The sequence below is a fragment of the Carassius gibelio genome, chromosome A11 (assembly GCF_023724105.1).
Source record: "Carassius gibelio isolate Cgi1373 ecotype wild population from Czech Republic chromosome A11, carGib1.2-hapl.c, whole genome shotgun sequence".
NCBI classification, from domain to species: domain Eukaryota; kingdom Metazoa; phylum Chordata; class Actinopteri; order Cypriniformes; family Cyprinidae; genus Carassius; species Carassius gibelio.
Window position 1 is genome coordinate 3867508 of NC_068381.1, and position 27611 is coordinate 3895118.

Genomic DNA, 27611 nt, shown 5'->3' on the forward strand with positions numbered 1-27611 from the left:
GTTTTGTTTATTTATTTATTTTTGTTAGCATTTTAAAAATGTTTATAATTTTGATTAATTTGTAATTTAGTTTTAGTTATTCAATACATAAAGTTAAGGCAAATAGAAATGTGAAATGTCTGAAAGCTGGGTGAAATAAAATAGGTTTAGTTTAGTTTTTTTCTATTTCTATTTCAAGTTATAATATATGAGTATGTTTTCATATATAAGATATATATATATAAGAATATTTTCAGTTAAAGTTTGTTATTTCAAGTAACAATTTTAGTTTAAGTATATTTTAGTACATCAAATTAAAGCTGAATGGAAATGAAAAACATTTCCTTGACAACTATAGCTGAAATAAAATACTTTTATTTATATTTCATTTCATTTAAGGTCGGTTTTATTTCAAGTAACAAAATGTTTTAGTGAACTATAATAACCCTGATCAAAAATGGATATTTACTTTACGTACTTAACTGGAACAGACAGGCTACAAACATAATATAATATTAATAATAATATTGTACTTCAAGTAATTTATGCAGTTGTCTTTGCAGTTTGTAAATTATATTGTAAACATACACAACCAGTCAAAGTTAAAGTTTAACTATTTTAAACTATTTATGTTACTCATCATTATAAACCTTTTTATCTAAAGTCTTATATGATTGCAGTTTATTTTATAGAGACTTACAGGTGAATTTCACACACTATAAATTATTTTTAAAAAACTGTATTTTTTTTTTTTAAACAGATGAGTTGGAACACATGAAGTTTAAGAAACATTATTTATGTAAAAGATCACATCTTAGCTGAAATGTAGACCAAAAAAAAAGGAAGCTCTGAAGCATACATAATGGATTTGTTCCACTTTCATTTCTTCAGGTCACTCATAATTCTTCTGATGACTATTTAGATGTAACAAAATTGTAAATAATAATAGTAAATGTGTCCAAATTCTGATTATTAGTATATATTGTATTGTCTTTGTTTGTTTCTATTGTAGGCTATTCTATACCTATAAAAAAATCCAATCTACATTCATAAGTCATACATGTATAAATAGATAAGTAATGCAATTATTTAATGTTGCTACAAATCAATGTCGTATTTCAATAGACTTATTAATAGAAAACGCATATGTTCTTTATGACTCCATATCTCAGTGTCTGCTGTTTTGAGCCCCATATCCTGGACATCACTTCTCTGACCTCTCATAGGAGTAAAACAAATGCTAATAAGTCATGGTTTTTATGAATATTTTAATGTCAAAAGCTCTGATGCATATTTGGTCATATATGGCTTCGCTGTTCTAGCAGAGTGCCTGCAGCACCCAGAAGTGAACGGCAGGCGACCCGGAAGGTCTGAACTCCCTCTGAAGGCAAAGCCGAAAGAACATCTGAACCTTTCATTAAATCTAATAAATCCACCGTCGAGGTGTGCAAGGTACGTCTGTCGCGTTCTGCTCATTTTAACGACTGAATACAATTTTTTTGGGACATTTGCATGATGCATTGAAGCGACGCTAGACGTCATTCGAGTGAGCAAAAAGTTCAAATAAAAGAAAAAAATCAAAAGCGAACGCGTGTTGCAACTATGTTGCAAATGCACGCTCGTGCATTATTGCGTCATGATATAAATGTTACATTTTCGCGGGAGAGATGCGTGATTTGTTCGCATCGCATGATTGTTGTAGGAAGTCTTTCGTTTTTTTTCCTCCTCTGTTTTTTTTCCTCCTCCAGCCGGGCTATTCAAACCTGCAGATCTAAGTAAACAATCATTCGCTCACTTAATGCAAATAATACGGCGTTTTACACCTCGCTCTTTTGATCTGATTTCACGCGATGTATTTTTGTCGCTAAAAAAATGGGATCTGCAGAATATGGCGCCCTGTCCTTATAAAAATAAGACAGGCTGCCATTTTTGTTTTCCTTTTGTCTGAAATTTTTAATAAAACTGTCTGAGAATGTGGGAGAGGCAGACACCGGGGACCCGGACTCTCAGAAGCCACGAAACGCGTCCGCTCGCGCTCTTTTGCGAGTGTTTTTAATTTGATGTTTGATCAAAGGCGGCGTGCTTTAATTGAGAATGATTTCAAGGATGCCGATAGAATAAAAGAAAAAGTTGAGTAAGTTTTATTTCGGTTTATATCAAAGACTCAGAGACGTGTCATTCTTCACCAAAATGTTTATTTGATATGTACATGTCGTTTAAAGCTGCTGGTGCTTTTATTAGCTAATTATTATTTTATTTTTTAAATGTTGGTAGGCAGCATGTTACTCACACTTCACATCAGCGTCATTTAAATGGGGATGCAGGTAGAAATCTTTGTCAATTTAATTCTAAAATGCAGCTTTACACTATTATAGCGTAAAACTGTAATTGTAATGCATCTCTATACCAGATGAATGGTCACCCAAATGGTACTTACTTGTTTATTTTGGGACATTTACTATGGTTGTAATCTTGGTATACTTGAAGTACTATGGAAATAGCATTGTACGTGTATTTCTGTGCTAATTAAGTATTAGTTAAAGACATTTTCATAGTAATTTGATATACTCTGAAGCGTATTTTGCATTTGAAACCATTGTTTCCTGCCTTTTTAAAGTTGCTTGTAAATCTCTCATTATGCTGTATTCTCATCAAATTTTAGATTCAACCTTTTTGTTAACTTTTTTCTTTCAATAAGTCTTTCTTTTTGAAACTGATTGATCTTAGGCCTCATTAATGTGAGGTTATGCCCTTATGCAACCTCAGTTTTTGAGTGAAACAAGCATTATTTGTGGATCATTTTGTCAGTGTTCTCAAAAAAACTGAGGTGCATGAGCTCAGATAATTGAGGTCTATAATAAATCAGTTTCAAAGGAAACACAAAACCTGTGCTAAGTGAAATAAAACAAGCTAATAAAAAGATTGAATTCAATATTTAGTGGTAATATAGCGTAATTAAATATTTATAAGCAATTTCTGACTGGGAACAGCTCAACAACAACAAAAAAAAAAAAGGGGGTGGGAGAAGTTGTTATACTCTGTGTGAGCAAAGTCGGTAGACTTTATTCAAATCTGATAAAATTAACCAGCTTGTACAGGAAAAAGAAGATTCTTTCCGGGTCAAAATGACCAGAATGCAGAAGGAAAGGATTCCTTGAAGTGATTGTATTGAACAAACAGGACAGTCACATTCATCTTTCCGCCCTTTCAAAAACCTTGCCAAGCTGGTTTTGGAAACGTTTCCATACGGTCTGATTACTTTAGCCATATCATTTTCTTGCATTATGTCCATGACACTGTGCTATGAATGTTTTGGCAGTGCTTATGGGTCTTGAGAGTGTTTGACTAAGGGGCCTTGAAGAGAAATTCATTTAGCAGAGCCAAAAATAATAAAAGCGATATGTCCAAATATATGAGCCCAGACCCTGCTGAATATTTCCTTAATGATGCTGAAAGGGTTTCTGTTTCACTTCCTGTTAAAACTGTGGGTTAGAGTTTTCACTTTTCCAAATTAATCTGCCACATTTACATATGCATTTGACATTTCTAGGTTTTAACATTCAAATACTCAAATATTTTCTCTTTTGTGACTTTGCAATCAACGTTGTTTTTAAATCATGCTTGCTGCTTACGAGCTTTGTGATATGACCAACATCATTTGAAGAAGTTGCCATTACAATGCAAGCATTGAAAGAAAATGATTTAGGAAGATGTAATTTGTTTGATTTTCTCATTGGGCATCATGTTGAGTCTAGCAGTATTGAGTAAACTGCTGTAGGTGTGTGAACTAACAGTGAGTTTGCTCGAAACGCTTGTTCTTGTGTTGTATCATATTCAAATCAATGTGTCACGAATAATACTTAAGTAATGTGCTGATGCTTTTAAAGGCACAGTCTGCAATTAATTGTAGTATAAGTGCAAGTCCTAAGCCAACAGAAAAAGCCTCTAAACAATGGCAGTGTCAATATGATGAAGCTTTACTTGACTAGTGATTGATTCTTTAAGAATAACGCCTTTTAAGGTTAAAGTTAGTCCTAAAATGTCCTTAATATAATTTCCTGGCTATATTATTAATGATTCATCAAGAGTATATGTTTTTTGCTCCGTTAAAATTTACACAAAAATTTACATTTGGTGAAAATGTACTTTGCTTGTTTCTGAGATTGTTTCTTCATGGGAACAGATTTTTGAGAAATGTAGCATTCCATCACTTGTGAAAGTGAATGGGTGCCGTCAGAATGAGAGTCCAAACAGTTGATAAAAACATCACAGTAATCCACAATTAATTCACACCACTCCAGTCCATCAGTTAACGTCTTGTGAAGTGAAAAGCTGTGTGTTTGTGATTAAAAACCAGTCCATCATTAAAAGGTTTTTAACTTCAAACCGTTGCTTCTGGATAAAATATCAGTCCATAATGCATGATAATGCTTCCTCTAGTAAAAAAGTTAATCGCCTCTTACATCAAAATCCACTGCATATTTGTTTTCTCATTTAAACAGTGCTTGACCTGTGCATATTCTCTTAATTCAGATGAGATTTTTTTTTTTCAAAAAGCAATAGTATAGATATAGGACACATATTTAAGACAGAAGCAATGGTTCACATTTAAAAACATCGTAATACAGCTTATTAATGATAATTAAAGAAATGGAGTGGTGTGGATCATTTAAATGGTTTTTATCAGCTGTTTGGAGTATTCTGACGGCACCCATTAACTGCAGAGGAGCCATTTCTGAGCTAGTGATGCTTTGCTACTTCTCTCCAAATCTGTTCCAGATAAAGAAACAAACTCATCTACATCTCAGTTGAGATACCTATGAAGTCCCAACATTTTGCTTTTTAATATCCTTGAGTATTTTCATCCTGTTTTGCTCTTAAATATGTCTTTATGGAAGTTAAATGGGTTGGGAATGTTACAGTAACTAATGTACTGCAGTGAGTTTTAATTTAATTTATGTAATCTTGGATTAGATCTGCATTTCTAATCAATAAATAATCATGGGAGTTCAGATCTAATCTTTGTAGTATAGTTTTCCATTTTATTTCAGCCGCCTCACTCTCATTCAGACACATATGAGCCGAGAGCCTTCAGTTACAAATTGCTCATTTTTGTGAACCACCAAGCAGCCATAGTGTGAATTTTTTATTATTATTATTTTTTATTTATTTATAAAGGATGTTACCTTTTTGTGTGGTTTGCGTTTCCTAGTCAAACCTTCAGATCCCTCTTCATCTTTTTCCCCCTTAAACCTTGAGTCATTGTCTGTCATTATCGTCTTCATCTTTGAATCTTTCATCAACAATTATGCAATCCCGAAAAGATCCATTTGGTTTGTGCTCAGCCTCGAATCGGTCACATAAAAGTCACGTTACAATGCATAAAGTAAAAAATTAAAGCATCATTAATTAAGCCTGATTGACTGTGTGTTTCAGAATGGCAGAACCTCGATTTAATAATCCATACTTCTGGCCTCCTCCACCATCTATTCCTGGTCAGGTAAGAAAAAAGGACATGCATCGTTGGGCAGACTTCATTTATCCTTGTCTTTTATCTAATAGTAACAGAATTAATAATTTACTTAAGTTCAGCACTAGGCTTAATCTTTGTCTAGACAATTAAGTCTTTATTGCTTACTAGTTTTCTTAAATAGCAGTCAGTCAGATAAAGGCACACACATGCTAAAGTTTAGAGTGTAACACATAGTAAAGATAAGAATAACTTTAATATTGTTAGTAATATTTCAAGATCAGCACTAAATGTCCTGAAGCATTGTAGTTTTACTTGATTATCCATACATCATTTTGTTGTTGTTGTTGTTGAAAAATGAGTTCAAATGAGAATCAAATTTGATCATCAGGCTTTTGAGGAATGTTTATTTGTTTATCAACATTGTATTGCATTTCATTATATGTTCAGAAACTACAGAGCTTTGATCATAAAACTAAGCATTTATATTTCATGTTATTGGAGATAGACTGTGCCAACTGATAATTATATAATTTTCTTTAAAGTAGTGTGTTATACTGTTATAAATGTGAAAAAAAAAATAATTTTACATTTTACTTTTTGGCCATACTAATTTCAGCAACTGAAACAAATTGCATATTTTTGCTCAGTTTGAGCCTCTGAAACCTTTGTTTTTCCTCATTGAGCATGGGCTCCATATTCTCACTATATCATACAATATGAGCCATAAAAGCCCAATGTATCCAATATCATACTAAACAGAATAAAAAAAAAAAAAAAACATACCAATTTAAGTATATATATATATATATATTTCTTCTAAAGGTTTCCATTTCACAAAATCCGATCTTTCTGAATTGTTTCATATGTCAGGCTTTACAGGATTGAACACGTTGTTCTCCTCATGTCAGAAGTTCAGAACCAGGAGGATTTGAACCATCTCTTTGTTCTAATCTCACTTTCCCCTCTTTTTTCCCCCAGTTGGATAACCTCATGCTGATCAACAAGATCAAAGAACAGCTCATGGCGGAGAAAATCAGACCTCCACACCTCTCGCCCACTTCCGTCTCTTCCCAGCAGCCCTTACTGGTGCCACCCACGGTGACAGAAGGTGGGCAGCACAATATATCAACGCCCAAGCTGCAGCAGATGTCGGGACTCCACGCTCACAGCACCACCCAGGCCGACATCGCCCTACACGCACGACCCGCCTGCAGCACCGTCGCAGGTACACTCTCCATCGCATAACACAGATCTGCTCACTGAGACAGCCACTTAATGCTAATTGTGCACTTAATGTGAGCAGGTCGTATTCTGGGTGATGTAAACTTGAATCTGGACGATAAAACGGCTATTAAAGCAAGAGGATTGTGGGAAGACTGGCATTTGCGGCAAATCATAGACCAGCCGTCCAGAGCGAATCATCTGTCAGGTGTGTGAATGCAAATTGTTGTTTTGTGCAAATGTGTTTTTGCTGTGATATACATTAAAGGGATACTCCACACCAAAAATGAAATTTTGACATTAATCACTTACCCCCATTTCGTTCCAAACCTGTAAAAGCATACTTTTCTGACCTTGACAGTGTAAGTTACTTGGCAGTCTATGGGACAGTCACAAGCCTTCCGGTTTTCATGCAGAATTTCTTAAATTGTGTTCCGAAGACGAACTAAGTGATTAATAACAACATTTTCAATTTGGAGTGGAGTATCCCTTTAAAGGAACGGTTTATCCATAAATGAATATCAGCTGAAAATGTACTCACCCTCAGGCCATCCAAGATGTAGATGAGTTCTAGATTTGGAGAAATGTAGCATTGCATCATTTACTCAGCAATGGATCCTCTGCAGTGAATGGGTGCCGTCAGAATGAGGGTCCTAACAGCTGATAAAAACATCACAATAATCCACACCACTCCAGTCCATCAGTTAATGTCTTGTGAACCAAAAAGCTGCATGTTTGTAAGGAACAAATCCATCATTAAGATGTTTTAACTATAGACTGTTGCTTCGGCCAAATTATGAGTCCATAATAACACTTCCTCCAGTGGAAAAGTTGTCTCATCTGAAAGAGAACAGAAATATGCACAGATCAAGCACCTTTTACAAGCAAAACCATTAGTGTGGATTATTGTGATGTTTTTATCAGGACTCTGATTCTGACGGCACCCATCCACTGCAGAGGATCCACTGATGAGAAAGTGATATAATGCTGAAATTCTCCAAATTTGTTCCCATGAAGAAACAATCACGTGTAGTATTCATTTTCATCAAATTTTTTCCTTAAAGAAATGTTCATTTCAGGACTGTCACTGACGTCTTCTCGAACTGCCAACCACAACACATCAGAGAGCGTGACGCCGAGCACCCTGACCACTCCAACCAGCAGCAGTCAGACGCGTCAGAGCGCCGCACCTTCCCCAAACCTCATCTCAGGACTGTCCTGCGGGCCGGGGATGGATGTGATCAAGAACAGCGGAGGACTGGCAGGACTGCTTGGGCCTCCTCCGAAGAGCATAGGACGAGGTCGCAAAAAGATCAAAGCTGAAAACCCCTCTGGGCCGCTCTTTGTCGTTCCCTACCCATTCCTGGCCTCTGGAGCCGACCAATCAACTGTCAGCATCACTGCCAAAGAGGGCAAAACCTACAGGTACAACTTTATTATTTTATCTTTAATATTAAATAAAAATATATTTACTGTTTGCATATAAATATAGTGTGATTTGTGTATAAACCGTAGAGCATGCCACTTGCATCACCAAAGTCATGGGTTTGATGCATTAACTGATAAATTGTATAATTTGAATACAATGTAAATCACTTTGAATAAAAGCATCTACCAAATGCAAAGGTGTAAATAGGGCTGCATGATTTGGGAAAAATGTCATTGCTATTGTTTTGTTCAAAATTGCAATAGCTAACTATTATTATTATTATTACTACTACTACTACCACCAAAACATTTGGCCAAAAATGTTGTAATTTATACATCAATTTGATTTTTTTTTTGTTTTTGATTTTTTTTTAAATAAATATCAGAAAGATAATAATATTAGTAAAAATAGTAATAACAATGTATTATTATCATTATTATTACTAAAAAAGAAATAAACTAAATGTATAATAGTGCTGATGTAATATTTCAATATAAAATAAAAATCTAGAAAAGCCAACAAAGAAAATCCGTCCGGCAGTTTCCATTTATTTTGATTAATCATACAGCCCTAGATCTAAATATTTCAACATTGGTTGTCATGTGTCTCCTCTTGGTTTGATTTTTTGGTCTGAATCCAAATCGAAGTGTGTTTTCACTGAGTTTTATTTGGCTCCAAACTGGCATAAATGTCATCTAAATTGCTTTCATAGCATTTGCAGGTTTTACTGACCACATAGCCTATATTCCAGATCCTATGTTTTTGGAAAAAAATACTGACGATTATTTGCATTTCGTCTTGCAGATGTAAAGTGTGTCCGCTGACGTTCTTCTCCAAGTCAGACATGCAGATACACTCCAAGTCCCACACGGAAGCAAAGCCTCACAAGTGCCCTCACTGCACCAAAACTTTCGCCAACGCGTCCTACCTGGCCCAACACCTGCGCATTCACCTGGGGGTGAAGCCGTATCACTGCTCTTACTGCGAGAAGTCCTTCCGCCAGCTCTCACACTTACAGCAGCACACCAGGTACCTCTTCAACCTCAGCTTGTCCACGAGTCCACCAGACTGACTCAATGACCTTCAAGTTTTGATATTTGTCATCATATAGCGCTTGCTTTTTTTTTTGGCACTCTACAGAATCCACACAGGTGATCGGCCATATAAATGTATCCAACCAGGCTGTGAAAAGTCCTTCACACAGCTCTCCAATCTGCAGGTGAGACCCGAATATCTCTTCTTTTGGTAATTATTCACATATTTCATGACATAGTATTAATTTTAGTAATATTTTTGTTTGTTTCAGTCATTTTTATTAGTTTAATGTCTGACACATACACACACACCTCTATATATATATATATGTCTCTGCTGTCATCTGTCTGGGTAAGTGTGTGACTGTGTGTTTGTGTGTTATGAAAGCTTTGTGTTTCTTTACTCCCTGCAGTCTCACCAGAGATCACATAATAAAGACAAGCCTTACAAGTGCTCCAACTGTTACCGCGCTTACTCTGACTCCGCCTCCCTCCAAATCCACTTGTCTGCTCACGCAATCAAAAACGCCAAGGCATTTTGCTGCAGCATGTGTGGTCGAGCCTACACCTCAGTAAGTACTACAGCATTCATCATCCTGGCTCCTCCACCGTCTTGTGTTCAGTACAGTGGGATGTGCTAGTTTTTTCTCAAAGTATTAGACCAACAACCAAGTGTGATCAAATCGGTTGATGTGTAGTTGACATGGAATACTTTTGCGAAGATTATGTGACTTGCAGTATTCTAAAAAACTTTTTAGAGTTTTGCTGATTCTTTTATAATTAATATGCATGCAGTATTTATGACCTTACAGTAACAGAGGGTGCATTTACATGACAATGGCACTAAAAAATAAAAATAAAAAACATACACACTGTAAGATCTGAAGAAAAAAAATGTAATTAAATTAAAATAAAAAAATCTGTAGGAAAAAATTATTTTGCCTGGAAAAGTTTTTTCTCTCTCTCTGTCTCCACAGAGAACTATTAATTTTTTTTTATAAGAAAATAAATGGTGACAAGTTACTGTACCTAAGAACTGCAATTCATATATATTTTCAAATCTTGATTCTGATTTATGTATTGTCATATTTCATATTAATATCACATTATTATAAAAATATATACTTTATAATGAAAAAGCTATTTAAAATAAAATTATAATTTAAATATTTTTTTATTTCAAATTTTGTTGTTTATACATATATATATATATATATATATATATATATATATATATATATATTAGTATAATTGAGAATATTTAATTGAGTGTGCTATAAAAAATGCTTTAATATTTTTATTAATAGTTGAATTAATACTTTATATTTCGCATTAAATGTTTTGTCAAATTTGTATTATTATTATTTTTTTTAGGTTGTCTATTTTTATCATTTTTATTTGTTTTCTTTTATTTTTTAATGTCTGTATAGTTTTGTTTTTAGTTTTAGTAAACTATAGCCCTGAGCCCCTCCTGGCATTCCTTACATGCTCCACTATTTGAACCATTACTAAAATGGCAAAGTGACAAAATAGTTTTACCATTTTTGTTTTAAAGATTTAGATATTCATTTAAATATTTATATTTACTACATTTAAGTCCATAGTGGTACCACATTCAGATTTTTTTCTTGCAAGCCCTAACAAATGATTTCTGATTTAGTCCACATTTTCAGGCAGTTTATAGCACTATGCAATCTTTTTTCTTTTTTTCTTGATTCATGAACATCTAATATGTGGTATAATGCCTCTTTCCAGGAAACCTACCTTATGAAACACATGTCTAAGCACACGGTGGTAGAACATCTGGTGAGTCAACACTCGCCGCAAAGGACCGAATCACCCAGCGTTCCCATTCGCATTTCCCTCATCTGAGACCCTGGTCCTGGCCCGGTCAATCTTTCCCAGTCTTGGCATAAGCAAACCAAGGTGGTTTGCATTTATTTTTGTGTGTGTTTGTTAGTTTGTTTCAGTTTTTGAGAACATTCCGACATGTATTAGACTGTGTGTATAGAGGCTCGAAACACAGCAGCGGTTTGGGAAGTTTCTGTTACACACATTCCTCTTCTCCAACTCATCGTTGAGTTGAGAGGAAATAATCGGGAAATCCAAAGATGGTTTCACAGCACTTTCAGGCCACACAGTTTTGGCTTTAAAAGTTTCTGGTCTGTTATGACAATAAAGGCATTGCTCTGGGCAGCTAAGCGTTTGGGACTGTAGGGATTATGCATTATTAAATCACAGGACATACGTGTGTATGTTTTAAGCTTGGACCAAGTCCAGTATCACCTCTCATATTTTTCTATGCTGTCTGGGAAAAATCCCCTTCTTTTGGGCAACTCAAAGTTGGTTTAGAGACCAATGGTCTTGTGTTTTGATAATGTCATTCATAAAATGTTTTCATTTCTATTAAACATAAAAGAAATCGGACATCGAAATGAAAATCGCTTTAGCATTAAAGTTAACTCCTCAAGAGGACTGTTATGAATCTGACTTCATAAACAAATCAGCACATTTAGATTGATCTCTTAGTGCTTCACAGATGTTATGGTCTGGTGCCAGGAATAGAATATGAAAATGGCAAAAGATTCTGATGTTTCAGAATAGACATGCATAACATTTAAAAATTACACTTATGAAAAGTGTAAACCTGCGACGATTCATACGTTAGGGTTGTCAGCATGCATTTGACATTGTAGATTAGTGAAAGCTGTCAGGAAATGTCCAGATTACTATATTTTGCACAAAAGAAAATGAAGATCATTATTATTATTATTGTATTTTTTTGGCACGAGGCCTTATTTTTATCCTGTCCCTTAGTTTTTAAATTGAATAAATGTGTTTAATAAATTTTATAAATGTCTTATACAAATACTGTACTTAATTTGTTTTTATTTTAATAATGGTATTAATAATATAATGTCCAGTTTTTAAAATGTTCCATAAAATCATACAATTCACCCAAACACACACACACACACATATAGAGAGAGAGAAAGAGTGTGTGTGTGTGTGTGTGTGTGTAGGTTCAGGTGAATTCTATGGAAAATTTTCTTAATTATCATGAAAAAAAGAATCTTGCTGGTCCTAAAAATCTTAATTTTCTTTTGTTCAAAATAGCTTTTTGCAATTTTTATTTTTTTCTGATTTTTGGGGGTGAAATGTATAACCTGGACATGTTTTTGTGAGATACCGCCTTTCAGCCAGAGAACAATCTTGTGGGGGAAAAAAGCTGTAGAGTTGCCCAAGAGATTTGTGTAGCTGTATCGATGTCTAGAATACCTCCTTGGCTTATTATACTGTACATGTTTATACTTATTATCATATTGAAATATTAATAACTAACATGTTAATTTTACACATTTTAAGCCTTAACCATTTTATCACTAGTTGTTTACCATCACATTTTCTATATATGTTATACCATATTGGTGTTTACTTGTGTACTCCGTACTTTTATGTAATTTTATTTCCTAGCATGAACACGCTGTAAATAAACTATACAGTACTTAAGTGTTAACCAGTTTATATAAGATGACAACATGTCTAGTTATTATAAAATATACCTTTTTAATTGTCTTGAATTGTGGTACTCTATAATATTTGCCTTGGCTGCTACATGCAAAGTCAAGACATGGAGAGGAAACATACTTTGTAAAAGTAAGAAAATAAATAAATGAGAAAATTCTGTATCAATCTGTGCGCTCATTATATGATTATGCATGCTGGGTTACCAAAACTACTTTTTTTCCTTTTTTATTTTTAAGTGAGAATTATGTAAGTGCATTGATGTTATTGAGACCTGCATGTTGAAAAATGTTCAATGCAATACTTCATCCAAAAATGAAGCCTTCAGGCCATCCAAGGTGTAGATGTAGTTTGTTTCTTCATGGGAACAGAGTTGGAGAAATGTAGCATTACGTCACTTGCTCAGCAATGGATGCTCTGCAGTGAATGGGTGCCGTCAGAATGAGAGTCAAACAGCTGATAAAAACATCACAAGTAATCCACACGACGAAGCCAAAGCTGTGTTTGTATGAAACAAATCCATCATAAGTGTTTTAACCTTAAACCACTGCTTCCAGATAAAATGTCTATAAATCATAACGATGTTGGATCTGAATTGGGAGAAATCTACACAGATCAAGCTGTTATAGACCAGGATTTGGACCAGAAGTGATGGTCTGGATTTAAAAATATCTTAATGATGGATGTGTTTCTTTCAAACACAGTTTTTGGCTTCACAAGACATTAACTGATGGACTGGAGTGGTGTGAATTACTTGTGGATTATTTTGATGTTTTTATCAGATGTTTGACTCTGATTCTGACGGCACCCATTCACTGCACAGCTTCCATCGGTGAGCAAGTGATGTCATGCTGAATTTCTACAAATCTCTTTCCATGAAGAAACAAACCATGTCTACATCTTGGAAGGCATGAGGGAGGGTACATTTTCAGCAAGTTTTCATGTTTGGGTGAACTGTTCCTTAAAAATGAAGCCGGCTGCATTATTGAAAGAAACCAAAAAATAAAACTTCTGTCATATTAGAGCAGTCCTGTTTGTGAAATCCTGCTCATATACTATTAGGTAAGCCAGTGACTTCAACTTTTTCACCAATTTTTTGTTGAATTTGTTGAAAAATGACTAATAATAAAATAATAACGCTAAATTATATCTATTATGAAAATATCCAGAGTTAAAAGCAACACATTTCTGGTTTTGTTTGGTGAAGGGGATCTTTTAGATCAAAAAAGTTTGCGCTAGAAGAGTAGAGGACTAGGAGACGGCACATAAGGGAGCGTTTTCAGACCTGTTATTGACTCACTGCCCTCTCATTATATCAATTATGTTCTCACACGAAGAAAAGGTTCTTTTTTTTTGCATTTTTTTTTTTTTTTTACATAGACGTAAAACAATGGGATGAGATCTTTAATTAGAAATATATCGGTTTACAAAAATAATTTAATTTACACTGAAAAGCAAAATAAAGATGTTTATGTAGGAAGAGTAGTTTGGTCTTCTCCCTCTATGACACGGCTCTCAGCAGTGACTTCCTGCAGTAAAACATGAACAAATATCACCCAAACCATCAGCGTTCCTCATTTGTAAACCTGAAAATGAGATCTAAAGGAATACACTTACACCGCAGTTCGTCTCGGCCAGTATCGTCAGGCATTCGATTCGCTCCGACATTTGTGCCGCCGTCTGCTTTAGCTGAACATTTTCTATTTCAAGCAAATTTATCCTGAGGAAGTTCAACAAGAAATGCAGTTTTGATCAATGGATGTGGTAAGTGGTAAGTGTGAAAGAGAAAACTACCAGACGTTTGGGGTCAGTAAGATCTTATTTTTAAAGAAGATTCTTATTCTCACCAAAGCTGAATTTATTTGTGAATATCATAGTTTAAAATGGCTGTTTTCTATTTGAATTCATTTTAAAATGTAATTTATTCCAATGATGCAAAGCTGACTTTTCAGCATCATAACTCCAGTCTTCAGAAATCATTCTTTTTTTATTTTTGCTGCAAAGATTCTATATTTTAGGGTTCTTTGATGAATAGAGAGTTCAAAAGAACAGCATTTGTTAGAAATAGAAATTAATTTCTGTTTTAAAAATCAAGCTGACCCCAAACATTTTACACCTCTTGTGTTCATTTACAACTAAAAGTACCTCATCTGCGTGGTGGAAATCGCATCCGAAGCATTTTTCTGTGCCTGTTCAAAGTCATGCAGCTGTAAAAGAAGCTGTCTGTTCTTCTGAAGCAGACTCTCATTTTCAGATGTGACCGTCTTCATCATGTGTGCTGTCTAATGAGGAGCAGCCATCATCATTTAAAGGTCACACACAGTTCATCATTTTCACCCAGCCTGCCATGTTACTGTACCTTTTCCTCCTGTTTCCTCAGAATAAGAACCTCTTTGTCCAGCTCTTTTATTTTGATGTCCCGCCACCCCGTCTCTCTCAGGTAAACCTCTCTGGCTCGGCTCAGCTTGTTTTTGTAGTGGATTCGCTTGTCGTTGTATTTACTGAAAAAAAATATATAAAGCGGAAATAATGAAGAATCTCTTCCAAACTTGTTACTTTTAATCACTCAAGTAAGAATTTTGGGGAAAAAAATTATATATTGAAAAGACAAATATATATATTTATATTATATATATTTTTTTTTTAGTTTTTTTTTTTTAGTTTTTAGTTTTTTCATTTTTACTAGTTTTGGTAACACTTTAGAATAATGGTCCATTAGTTAATGTTAGTTAATGAAAAGACAGTTATTCATAACTTATTCACAGTGCATTAACTAATGTTAACAAGCACAACTTTTGATTTAAATAATGCATTAATAAATGTTGAATTTAACATCAACTAAGATTAATAAATGCTGTAGAAGGATTGTTCTTGCTTCGATTATGTTAACTAAAGTAGTTAACTAACATGAACTAATGGACCATTATTCTAAAGTGTTACCCTAGCTTTTTTTATATATATGTCGCCATTGTTTTTATTCATTTTTATATCAGTTTTAGATATTTTAGTGCATCAAGTTCAACTAAATTAAAAGAGAAATGTTGCCTTTTAATAGTTTTTCGTGGTTTTCCAGTAAATGTTTATTTTATGTCAAGTAACAAAAATGTGTTTTTCTTTTTGTGGTTTTAGTTTTCTGTACCTTCTCTCAGCGTCTATTCTAACCAGAGCTAGCTGAAGTTCTGTCCTCAGAGAGTCTGTCTCCTGTTGACCGCTGCTTAGTCTGTTCCTCAGGTCTTCAATGTTTTGTTGGAGCTGCTCATACAGAAAACAAAAATCATGTTAGTATATAGAACCTAATATTGCAGTTTCTGGGCTAAAGAGCATTCAGGATTCCCTGTTCAGCACCCTCTGCGTCAGGTACCCTGCTGTTTTCCTGCTCGGCGTCACTGATGCTGTTCTGCAGTCGTGTGTTGTTTCTCCTCAGGGACAGCAGCTCTTGTTTGCTGGTGCTGAGGATGTTCTGGATGCCCTGGAGCTCTTCTAACATCCTCCTCTGCTCCTCTGCATCCTGCTGAAGCTGGACGTCCTGTGACTGATGTGAGTATGAAGCTGTGAGTATGAAGCTGTGTGTTCTAATAAATGGCATGAGATACTTTTTGTAGGCCAGACCCATAAATATTTACCTGAAGTACCACCTGAGATTTATTTTAGTAATTTAACAACACATTTGTATATTCAATGGTTCTCTTTTTTATGGTCAAATTGCACGCAAAAGAGAATGAGTAGGAGCAGTTTGTTTTTAATGATTTATATATATATAAATATATATATATATATATATATATATATATATAAGGTTGCACAAAAATATATAGTGATTATTTTGGCAATTTTAACAGTGATATGGCATTTCAACTCATATTGCTTAATTAAGATATTTCAGGATGTTTATCAATATTTGTATTATTTTTAACTATAGAAATGATGATAAATATACAGTAAAACCAAAAATTATTAAGACATCAGATATCATTTTTATATATATATATTTTTAGTGGGTGCAGGACACAATAGTTTATATATGTAAGTGAGGATAGAAAAATAAAGTAAACCGTCACATATTATACCCAAAAATTCTTCATACAGTGGACTACCAGTAAAACATTATTCAGACGCTTTGACCTGACCATGTTTTGCTCAAGTCTTATCTGACGTTATCAATATGAATTTGTTCTGACACAGTTAACTCTTGAGTTCTTGTCATATTTTATGACCATTTTCTAAACTATAGCGAATAAACTGTGATAATTGTGAGAAATGTTGAAAGGTGTCTGAATAAATTTTGGTTTGACTGTATATCAGAGGTAGATTACAGTTGTACTCTAAATTAAAAAAATACAATAAAAACAATTGATAATTACAAAATAATTTTACACTACAATACCAATATTTATATCTTAAATTACCGGTCAAAATTCCTCACTATTAAACGTTTAAACCCTTAAGCTTTTAACATTTCAAAACCAGCTCATGTTTTGTTGGAATCTTAGTAAAATTTGTTAACTTCTGTCCGCAGAAAATTATGCAAATTAGTAAATAAAGTGAACCAAGCGCACATTCATTTATGTTCATTTTACCTTCAATTTAATGAATTCTTAATTTTTCAAACCCTGTGTCAGAATAGAGGTTTCTTCACCTGGACCAAAGCTTTGGCCTGCTCAATCTCCATCTGCATGCTCACAGACAGCTGTGTGGTCTTCTGCTGCTCCTCTTGAAGGGCAAGCTTCAGCTGGCAAACGTTTTCCTCCAAAGATGACACCTAAAATAGTCAGTTATTTAGTCCCTTAGCATAACTTGTGACCAAATCCACTTTAAAAATAAGAGTCAAATTTACCTCCTTCAGGTGTTTGTCACATTGTCTTTCCACTCCCTGTGTCTCCAGCTCTCGTACCTTAGTTACTAAATCTCTCAGCTGTGAAGAAATGCATGAATGCATTTGCTCGTTAAATTTGTCAATTCAAAAATTAACTAATTTACATATCACATATTTATTTAGTTATTTCTAAGCCATTGTTTTTAACATTTAATAAGCTTAGAAAAGTATACCAGCTTTCAACTGAAGTAAACTTAAAACAGTCTTCACACAAAAAAGTCAAAGAACGCCAGGAACAAAATGAAGAAAAAAAATAATAATAAATTGCACAATTAACGTGTTATAATGGTGACAGCCCTTGTTTTTGTATGTCATCTCTTAGTCCTCACCTCCACCTGAAGGCTGCCGACGGTGCTCCTGTAATCCTCCGCCTGCTTCTCACAGAGGTTCTGGAAGTCTCTCACCAGCTGCTCTGCCTCCGTCCTCTTCCTCTTCTGCTCTTCACATTCGTCCACTGCCCTCCTCCGCAGGTCGGCTTCTGTCTCGAACTCCATCCGCAGCTTCAGCGTGACCTGCGTCAGATCGCGCAGCATGTGTAACCTCTCCTGCATCTCGTGAAGACACCTGGAAGAACCGTTTGTGCTCGTGTTGATTCTTGGAAGGTCTATGATTTGGATATATGTATCTGCTTTCAAAAAGCAAAAAGTCAAAGAGAGGCCGAACCCTTGATGGATATCCTCTTCCTGTGGCGTCTTGCCTTTGGATGGAGTGACAGTGCTGTCAGGGCCTTCTGTCTGTTAATGCAAAATAATATTTAAAAGATATTATACAAATGCTCAAGGAATTTCCTATGCACATCAGGGCTGAAATTATTGGAGTATAAAACTAAAAAGGAGTAATATTGTGAAATATTATTGCAATTTAAAAATGCAGATGAAAGCTGAATTTTCGGCATCATTCCTCCAGATCTTCAGACATCTTTCTAATATGCTGATTGGCTGCTTAACCATGCAAGCTTTAATTTTACTAATCCTTTAAATTAATTCGAATTAAAAAAAATTTATAAAATCTTACCGACCGCAAACTTTTAAGCATCCATTTTCTAAAATAATTATCTTTTTCGGTGATGATCGTACCATTTCAAGCAAATGCACACGCTCCGCCTGTAACCTCTTCACCATCTCTCTAAGGTGGCACAGCTCTTCTTCCTGTTTCTCATTTATCTCCTTCATTTTTCGCAATTCAGCAACTTCTAAAAAGAAAAAAAAAATCAACTAAACAAAAGAAAGTCAAACTCTAAGTGAGTTCAACTGAGAGGTTATCTATAGGATGTAAAAGAAAGAGAAATGGCGAATAAATTATACCACAGCGTTTCAGTTTCTCCACTTCGTGACGGAGCTGCTCAACTTCTATTTGAGCTTCTTGCAGCTCTGGTTCTAAGACACAAAGCATGATTTGGATCTCAGTATGTTCATGAGTGTGAATGTGAGACCAGTGAAGTGATTTACCATAAGCCTTTTGGGTCAGGTGAGCAGACTCCAGCTCATCCGTGAGTCTGCGGATCTCCTTGTGGGCCATAGCGAGTCGAGCAGAGGCCTCTTCTACATCTCGCTCCAGGTCCTGCAACGTCTGTCCCTTCAGTATGTTGTCCCTGCTGAACCGCAGGTCAACCGCCTGCTACAAACAAAGAAACTCATGTAAAAACCATGCATGAGCATGACAGGAATCACGCTGCTTTAAGAAATCCTTAACATGCATGCTTTGAAAATGAAACATTCCCAAAAAAAAACTATACAAGGTTAGTAAATCTGCTCCTTGAGTAAATTAAACATGCATGATTGCTGGAATCCACCTGAAATGAGACATGATATTAATGCCCTCTAAAATGTCTCCTCTTGCTTTCTGTTGCATATTTCAATGACATGCATCAGGTTAATTGGCATAAACATACAGGCAGAGATTTCTGTTCACTCTGAGCAGCCTTTCTGAGTCCTAGAAGCCTCTTCCAAGGGCTCTGAACGTGTGGTGCTGCCACCTTGTGGAAAGATGAGGTACATTATCATAAATCTCTAATCTGAAGTTCTGCACTTAAACAACAGAAAACAAGAATTAGGTCAGGAACATTGTTATAGCTTCAAAAGTGAAAACTATATGCAATATATTTTTATATATAAAGTTACATAAGTATATAAAGATATATAAGTTCATATGCTGCTACTAATGTAAAACTACAATAACAGTCTTGAGTGTTTTTACTGTTGCAAAATACATTATCACTCTGCTCTAATTTGCTAAATGTGACTGTAAGGCATTAAGATATGTATATTAAGCTGCTTTTAAACAGTGTGTATTGTGAAAATGGCTGTATAAATACTCTGAACTGATTCTCTTACTTTGACCACATTCTCTCTACAGTCCTTTGACGTTTGCTCCGTATGGACATCAGGATCCTGTGCGGTCTTCCAATCCACATTCTCCTGGCTTTGTATTTTCTCCAGCAGGGAGGCTCTGTCTGCGAGGAGGTATGCCACCTGTTCACTCAGGCTGATGGGAATAATATCAGCCAGACCTTCCTGAAGTAACATCTCAGAGATCTCACTCCGCCGTGCTTCTGTATGCATACATTCAAACACCATGAGTGGCGAAGAGCTGGTCTGATAGAGGACAGAATAGACAGAAACGCACCTTGTTGTTGTTGGATGTCATCCAGAGTAGCATGGAGCGTTTTGTTTTCTTGCTCGAGATGTAAAGCCACAGTGTCTCGGGTCTTTGTGAGACTCTTAATTTGATTAACATATTGCTGAACCTGACAACATAGACAACGTAAAATGATAAGACTGCCGGTTCCATTTTTTGTTCCACAGACAAAAAGACACTCATATGGATCAGAAACAAAATGCAGGGGACCAAACAATGAGTCTCCACTTTTATTTTATTTTTTTGCTGTACTCACCTTTTCGATCTCAGCAACACGTTCCTTCTGCAGATCTTGTATCTGCTGGTTGAGGGATATCACTGTAGTTTCGCTGCTCCTGTAAAGCTGCCACAGCAGAGACAGACGCTCACTGCTGGAGGCCGAGGAGTCCAACCCTTCCTCCTGCAGACGCTGATCCATGTCCTGCAACATCTGTCCATCCCACACAGAGATGAACATACAGATGTTCTATCTATCTATCTATCTATCTTTCTATCTATCTATCTATCTATCTATCTATCTATCTATCTATCTATCTATCTATCTATCTATCTATCTATCCATCCATCTTAGGGTTTGGTGTCTTTAAGATGTTGTCTACACTAAACACGTGATCTACTAATGTTGTTTAAACATCTTTTGACAGCTGTTTTTGCAGATCGGTGGCGCACATGCGCACATCCCTTTTTCCTCTGAAACTACTAGCGGTTTTCTAGCATGAAAACATTCCAACTTTCTGTTACTTTTGCTTTTCAGTAAAACGAATGAAGCGAATAACACAGAGAATAGTACGAGGTATATGTAGCTATATAACATCAGATGTTTACCACTCTCCGATCGTGATGTGTTTACTTCTAAAGAACAGTACATTTAACGATTTGCCACGTCAAGTTATTTAACAAACACACTTACCTGTGCTGTGCACATCTCTTCGCGTTATTCAGAACCATTTAATTACTTATTGTTCTAAGTTATTGTTTTGAAAGCGAAAAGTCCACGAAACGCACACACGTTGACGATCATCCAAACTCTACTGCGGTGACTTCAATCGAGCCGCTTTTCTTTCATGTCCCTGTCGCGTTCTAACGGAACTTCTTAACTTTCACCGTCGCCTAGAAACGCGTGTTATAATGTATCACCTTCACTGTTTTTCAGCATTTGCGTGAAATTGACGTTCATCAGCGTATAGGCTTTGTGTGTGTGTGTGTGTGTGGGACGTCCTGCAAAAGCATCCCACAAATCCCGTAATAGGAAACGCGGTTCCACAACAATTGAAGTTCATTACACGAAACGGGCGCCTTTTACACTTCGAAAAAAGTGATTTTAACTACATTTCTTAAAGAGTTTAAACAATCCATGAAACTGCTTACAGCATTGTTTTAATTTTCATGCAATGACCCAGATAAGAGCATATACTGATTTAAAATAGTTTCTTAAGATCCCCATCCTCATACATCAAATCCACACATTGAAACTAACCATTTGAATGAACAGAACTAGATAAAAAAAATGTTTTTTTTTGGTAAGCGTAAGCCTTCATTTTTGGAACTGAAGATTAACACACTTCAGGGGGATTTAGGGGTGTGAATTGATGTTTCCCTGGGTGGTCTGTTTCCCCTCCAACAGGAAGTAATTGTTCAGATTGCTTCATGTAGGAGTTTTCTAATTGCCTAAACCACAGCACCTGACTACTGTAATCCATAAACAGATGTGAAAATAATCATCAGACTATGAAAAAGATAAATAACACTTAACAGTAAACAGCATTTTATCATATCATATTGTTTAGGCAAATATAATTATTATACAATTTCAGAACATCAGTGCATGGACTGTTGTGTAATTATGTAACAGACTCTCTCTGGGTTTGTCCGGACACAAACTCAAGCCCATTTTTAGTTTGTAGAAACCATAACCTAGAGTTTTTCTGGAGCTGTGAAGGAAACTCCTCCTCTAACCTAGCTTGCATTCTTTCCTGGACCGTTTTCTCCCAAACGAGGGAGTTTGTGGAGAGAGTGAATGTGTGGAGAAGAGGGGAGGAGACCAGCTGAAGACACAGAGAACAACACAGAACTCCAGACCAAAGTTTCCAGAAGATCTGTTGGTACGAGTACACAAGGTAAGCAGCATTTTCACTTCTTCAACAACAGAAAGTATTTCCAGTTCTCATAATATGCTATAAATAATAGTTTTAGACAAGTTTTACAACCGCAGAAGGCATAGAAGCACTTTTAAAGTGCCTAAAATTTCTTCAAAAAGCTATGGATGTACTGATTGATGAATAAAGAACCCAGAGGGTCTTCACTTTTACTTTATTAATGTATGAGACTACAGAATCTAAGAGTCACATCAAGAACTTTTCATAAAAAAACAACAACTTTAAAATTGTCCATATACAAAAAGTGCTGAACATAAGAACAACTGAAGAACCTTTACTATTATTATTATTATTAAGAGTCAAACTATTAATGTTCTCTGAGATATTCTTGTTTGTTTAGTCATATAAACATGTGGAAAATCATTAGAAACCTTAAGTAGAAATAAGATGCAACCAAACAGACTAGTAGATTATGGAATAATTCTCAAAAAAACTGTCCAAAATGTCTTAACCTCGTGTAATAATGTCTGTTCTGCTGTCCTGTCTGGGACATTGCTGTAAGATCTACTCACTTTTATGAGCAGTAAGTTCAGCTCAACTGTGTTTACAGTGTAAAGAGCATCTTGGTAAAGTCTTGAATGGCACACAGAGCGACTAAAGAGAAATAACTGTCCGACGAGCAGCTCCTGCATGTAAACATGGAGAGGTGGGGTCCGATTTAATGAAAACCAGAGTTGCGAAATGTTGACTAAATACGTAATCTTAAGGCCACCACAAAGGGCCTTTTGATCTCTGGTTTGGAAAGAGATTCTCGCATGCACTGTGAGTTATTTTCCCTGCTCCTTCGTGACAGAGAAGGAGTGGAATCCCGGGATCTGTTTGTGTCATTCCCAGTCTTCCTTCCCTATCCAGATCTGTCACACAGTCCTTATTTCTGAATGGATGTTTTGTTGATTTCAACCAGAAGTCTCCGTTCATCTTATGGACAGAAATGTCATGGAGGTTTTGTGGTATAGCCATGTTTGGCACCTTGGAAATGTGGTGATGGAAAATCATCTAGCAGTGAGGTAAAAACTCATTTATAGGTATGATGCCAGTGAAGTATTATTACAGCGCATGAATCAAAGTTCACACGTAAGTCCAACATTTTTTTCCTGGAAAAGATGCTGTCAGCAAATGGCATCATTTTTATGAAGTAAACATGAATATTCCTGGAGACCCTCTGTACATTTGGCATCATCTACAGAAGCGTAGGGTCAAGATTTTTAAAGAAATCATAAGGAACGCATGAAATTGATCAAAGGTGACAGTAAAGACACTTATAATGTTACAGAAGATTTTCATTTCAAATTAATGCTGTTCTTTCTATTCAGAGAATCAGTATGGAACAGGAATGTTAACCAACACAACTGTTTTCAACACTGATAATAAATGTTTCTTGAGCAGCAAATCAGCATATTAGAATTATTTCCGAAGGATCATTTGATAAAGACTGCTAAAAAAAAAATTCAGCTGTGATCACAAGAATAAATGAAATTTTAACATATTCATATAAAACTATTTTTTTAAGTTGTAATAATGTTTATGGTTTTTACTGTATTTTTCTATCAAATAATTGCAGTCTTGGTGAACATTAAAGACTTCTTTCAAAAACATAAAAAAAAAAAGACCAGATTCAAACTTTTGAACGTTATTGTGTAAATGGGATGGAAACCTGAGATCTGTATCATCGTGCTTGTTTAGTTTCATTCAAATCTGGAGATCAGACACAAACTACTGCTGTTTACACCGAGACCCTTCAAGCCAGACACATCCCTGGCTTTTCAGAGACACTGATTGATTCCCAAATGATTCTTTCGTTTTTCTTTGTGAGATGAAAGTTCTGAACCAGAACCTTTTATTCTGCATGCAGGATCCACAAAAATGGCGTTCCTTTTGATGTTTGTGACTGTTCTGCATTTGGTCACCCTGGCCATGCTGTTCATTGCCACCATGGAGAAGGTTGGTCATAATTCCCTTGCACAATCACAGCTGTAAAAGACATCTTACCTATAGCTATTAAAATAAAACATCTGCCCCGTGAGCAAATGCATGGAGTTCAGAGGTCTTGCATGTTTGTCTAACAAAATATGGCCAAAATTCTAGGCTCAATTCTAAATAAATACTAAATATTTTTTATGTATAATATAATGTAAATAATTGTAGATAAGGTAAAACTGAATTTTAACAAGCATGTAGTTAGCATATTTCTTTGTCATTTTTTTTTCATTTATATATTTTTCACTTATACTAAAAATACACTAAATACTCAAATACACAAAAAATTATACACTTTTATTATTGTGTTTTATTGTTGTTTTTACACTTCTTTTGCAGTGATTTTTGAAACTCTTTTTTTTTTAAACAATCAGTTTTATTTATATATTATTCAACATCTTTTTCTTCTTCTTACTTCTTCTTCTTATTATTATTATTGCAACTTAATATTATGATTATGATGTTTTTCTAGTCCTGGTGGTCTTGGGGAGACATAGAGAACACAGATCTCTGGTATAAGTGCATCTATGAAAACGCCACAGAAACCTGGTTATGTGCTTCTGCCAGCGAGAGCGGTGGGTCATTTACACTCATAAACAGATGGATTATTATAATCCCTGAATTTTATTATGACAGTTCAACGAGAACTGGTGCGTTCACAAAACTTCTATTGCTTATTTGCAAAAAAAATAAAAAAGACTATTATTCCTTAATTTCATGATTGTGATTTCAAAATATCAATTAAAGATTCTTCCAATTATTTATATGTATCAGCTTTAATATACATGCCAGATTAACAAAAGCAGTCAAAAGTTTTAATCACAGAGGTAAGAATTCGAAATGTATCAATTCAATTACAATCTGCAACGAAGTGAAAAAAATGAGATTAGGATTAGGGATAAAATAAAGTCTTCAGAATCATTCATACATGTGAAAATCTTATTAGAATTGAACAAATAGTTGTAATCTGGCTCTGATGCAGACAGGAATCATGTCTTTAAGGCAGTTTTTCTGCTGATAAAGTGACAATAGAAAACGACTTCACCTTACAAATGGTTTTAAATACAAAAATGCTATGAAATGCATCATATTTTTTTTCAGAAAGTCTAATGTGTTTAGCAAAACAGGCATAAGAACTATTTTTCAGAAATCTGCACCCAAAATGAGTATACAAAACAAGTATTGGATTTCTTTCAGACAAATATGATGCAGAGCAGAGTTATCAAACTATAACCATTTGTTAAAAGTAAGTAACTCTTTGTATTTGTGTGTGATTTTCTCTCAGAATGGCTGCAGTCAGTCCAGGCTCTCATGATCTTATCTGTGGTGCTCTCTTCCATCTCCTTCATGGTGTTCCTCGGACAGCTCTTCACTATGTCCAAAGGAGGACTTTACTATTTCACTGGCCTATGTCAAATATTTGCAGGTATATAAACTATAATCTTGTATTTATTTGGCTATGTAGGTAGTAGACAGAAAATGCGTAGCATAATCTCACTCCCTATCTAATATCATATGTGCTTCCCCCTTGTGGTCACTTTTTATCCTCACCCCATTCGCTCCATTCACTCTCACAGGTGCTGCAGCGTGTGTGGCTGTTCTTATCTACACCTTTCAAAGGAGAGAAATTCTTCAAGATGCTCGTGAACTGGAAATGGGTCATTTCGGCTACTGTTACATTCTAGCGTGGGTGTGCGTGCCCCTTTTACTCGTCAGCGGAGCACTTTATGTGCATCTGCGCAAACGGGCCTGACTTTCTGCTTAACCCCTGTACTTTAGTAGTTTAGTCTGCTATGAGATTATGCAGTATATGCTTATGGCTGTTTTTAGGCAAGCCAGTTTATGATATGGCTTATTGTTATTTATTATTATCATAACAGTTTTTTAGGACCCAACTCCCAGCACCTGCTTTGCTGCTTTTGTGGAGTTGCAACAAAACTTGCTGTATTTTCCCATAGTGGGGAAACTGTTGTTCTAAGTTTGATGCTAACAGTCAGGTGGGATTTTGATGCAAAATGCTTGTTAAAAGAAAAAATGAAAATTTGCTGAAAATGTACTCACCTCCAGGATATCCAAGGCATACCTGAATTCATCAGAACAGATTTGGAGAAATGTAGCATTGCATCACTGGTTCACTTGAATGGGTGCCGTCAGAATGAAAGTCCAAACAGCTGATAAAAACATCACAGTAATCCACTCCACTCCAGTCCATCTTTTAATGTCTTGTGAAGCAAAAAGTTGTGAAACAAATCCATCATAAGACATTTTGTAATCTGGTGCTTATGGCTAAAATATGAGTCCTCTATCCATAAAGTTGCACAGATCATGCACCGTTTACAAGCCAAAACAGCTCTTAACAAATATGTGGGTGGATTTTGATATGAGAGGACATCAGGGGATGGACTATTTCACTGGAAGGAGTGTTATTATGGAAGGATATTTTGTCCAGAAGTGATATTTTTGAAAGTAAAAACCACACAAATGAGGTCATAAGTGGACCTCAGACAACAAAATCAAATAATAAAAAAGCCAGTTTATGACCCCTTTACAATTAAAACACCCCAAAGATGGATTTGTTTCTTGTAGACAAGCAACCTTTCGCCATTATCAGCTGTTTGGACTCTCATTCTGACGGCACCCATTCACTGCAGAGGATCCATTGTTGAGCAAGTGATTAAATGCTACATTTCCCCAAATCTGTTGAGATGAAGAAAACTAATTTTCAGCAAATTTTCATTTCTGGGTGAACTGTTACTTTATGCTTAAAAAAAATGGAGTGTAAAAGAAACTCCCAAAACTGGAAACTTTAAACCTGTCCTTTTTTCCAATATCAAAAACGTGCACGTGTCATTCTATTATTTTTTTTTTATGTATGCAAACACTATAAATAAAATGTTATAAAAAGATGCAAACCGTAGTTATGATATTTTAGTTTAGAGTAAAAGTCTCTGAGAAAAATATTTCAGTGCAACAATGAATAAATAGAAAAACATGGTTGCAGCTCAAGTAGGATAAACAAGTGTCCACTAGGAGCAGAGTCAAGATGCCTTTTAAGTGGTTTACATAGTAATGAGATTGAATCAGTAAAAATAGTTGTTACTTGCTAACAATCTGAACAGCTAATTTAAAATACTTATATATTTAATTCAAACTGCTCTAATAAATTTGTATCATTGACATCGTGGTTGACTTATTAGCATGACAACATCCCATTGTACCATACATTCTCTGCTTTTAAAAGCACTGTTGATTCTGTCTACGCACACAATAAACATCGGCATGACAGATATACTGGGTGATTAAAGAA

The 27611-nt window shown here is 35.3% G+C and overlaps 3 protein-coding genes across 8 annotated transcripts; 2 read left to right on the forward strand and 1 right to left on the reverse strand.

Moving 5' to 3' along the window:
- Positions 1 to 1309: 1309 nt before the first annotated feature.
- Positions 1310 to 12825, forward strand: znf362a (zinc finger protein 362a). 5 transcript variants are annotated; one of them, XM_052609284.1, is made up of 9 exons: positions 1310 to 1431; positions 5416 to 5479; positions 6431 to 6677; positions 6756 to 6881; positions 7738 to 8098; positions 8907 to 9131; positions 9243 to 9321; positions 9550 to 9708; positions 10892 to 12825. In XM_052609284.1, exons 2-9 carry the CDS (start codon positions 5417 to 5419, stop codon positions 11006 to 11008), a joined length of 1377 nt encoding a protein of 458 aa, XP_052465244.1. In that variant the 5' UTR covers positions 1310 to 1431; position 5416; the 3' UTR covers positions 11009 to 12825. The 5 variants fall into 5 exon arrangements, with proteins under 5 accessions (XP_052465244.1, XP_052465247.1, XP_052465242.1 ...); XM_052609287.1 differs by having other exon boundaries at positions 7753 to 8098; XM_052609282.1 differs by lacking the exon at positions 1310 to 1431 and adding an exon at positions 1499 to 2113.
- A 1226-nt stretch (positions 12826 to 14051) lies between these two features.
- Positions 14052 to 21401, reverse strand: si:dkey-264d12.5 (uncharacterized). 2 transcript variants are annotated; one of them, XM_052610570.1, is made up of 18 exons: positions 21082 to 21401; positions 20428 to 20601; positions 20160 to 20280; positions 19868 to 20085; positions 19426 to 19509; positions 18983 to 19148; positions 18839 to 18910; positions 18611 to 18726; positions 18198 to 18268; positions 17864 to 18098; positions 17496 to 17573; positions 17298 to 17420; positions 16023 to 16193; positions 15801 to 15913; positions 15021 to 15162; positions 14807 to 14943; positions 14279 to 14381; positions 14052 to 14190 (listed from the first exon to the last, which is right to left on the reverse strand). In XM_052610570.1, the coding sequence occupies exons 1-18, from the start codon at positions 21094 to 21096 to the stop codon at positions 14131 to 14133; spliced, it is 2199 nt and encodes a 732-aa protein (XP_052466530.1). In that variant the 5' UTR covers positions 21097 to 21401; the 3' UTR covers positions 14052 to 14130. The 2 variants fall into 2 exon arrangements, with proteins under 2 accessions (XP_052466530.1, XP_052466529.1); XM_052610569.1 differs by having other exon boundaries at positions 18983 to 19151; positions 21082 to 21400.
- Positions 21402 to 22091: 690 nt separating this feature from the next.
- emp3a (epithelial membrane protein 3a) lies at positions 22092 to 27216 on the forward strand. Its single transcript, XM_052609289.1, has 5 exons — positions 22092 to 22288; positions 24180 to 24268; positions 24777 to 24879; positions 25590 to 25730; positions 25882 to 27216. Exons 1-5 carry the CDS (start codon positions 22189 to 22191, stop codon positions 26055 to 26057), a joined length of 609 nt encoding a protein of 202 aa, XP_052465249.1. The 5' UTR covers positions 22092 to 22188; the 3' UTR covers positions 26058 to 27216.
- Positions 27217 to 27611: the final 395 nt, after the last annotated feature.

Bases quoted from the DNA above. Each gene is read 5' to 3' on its own strand.
- si:dkey-264d12.5 (XM_052610569.1), bottom strand. The intron at 15,914-16,022 runs GTACCTGACGCA...CTGTATGAGCAG, and splicing joins CCGAGCAGGAAAACAGCAGG to CTCCAACAAAACATTGAAGA. The intron at 14,191-14,278 runs GTAAGTGTATTC...GTTTTACTGCAG, and splicing joins TGGCCGAGACGAACTGCGGT to GAAGTCACTGCTGAGAGCCG.
- znf362a (XM_052609282.1), top strand. From the start codon at position 2,040: ATGTTTGATCAAAGGCGGCGTGCTTTAATTGAGAATGATTTCAAGGAT. The intron at 6,678-6,755 runs GTACACTCTCCA...TAATGTGAGCAG, and splicing joins CGCCTGCAGCACCGTCGCAG to GTCGTATTCTGGGTGATGTA. The intron at 9,132-9,242 runs GTACCTCTTCAA...GGCACTCTACAG, and splicing joins CACTTACAGCAGCACACCAG to AATCCACACAGGTGATCGGC.
- emp3a (XM_052609289.1), top strand. From the start codon at position 22,189: ATGTGTGGAGAAGAGGGGAGGAGACCAGCTGAAGACACAGAGAACAAC. The intron at 24,269-24,776 runs GTTGGTCATAAT...ATGTTTTTCTAG, and splicing joins TCATTGCCACCATGGAGAAG to TCCTGGTGGTCTTGGGGAGA. The intron at 24,880-25,589 runs GTGGGTCATTTA...ATTTTCTCTCAG, and splicing joins TGCTTCTGCCAGCGAGAGCG to AATGGCTGCAGTCAGTCCAG.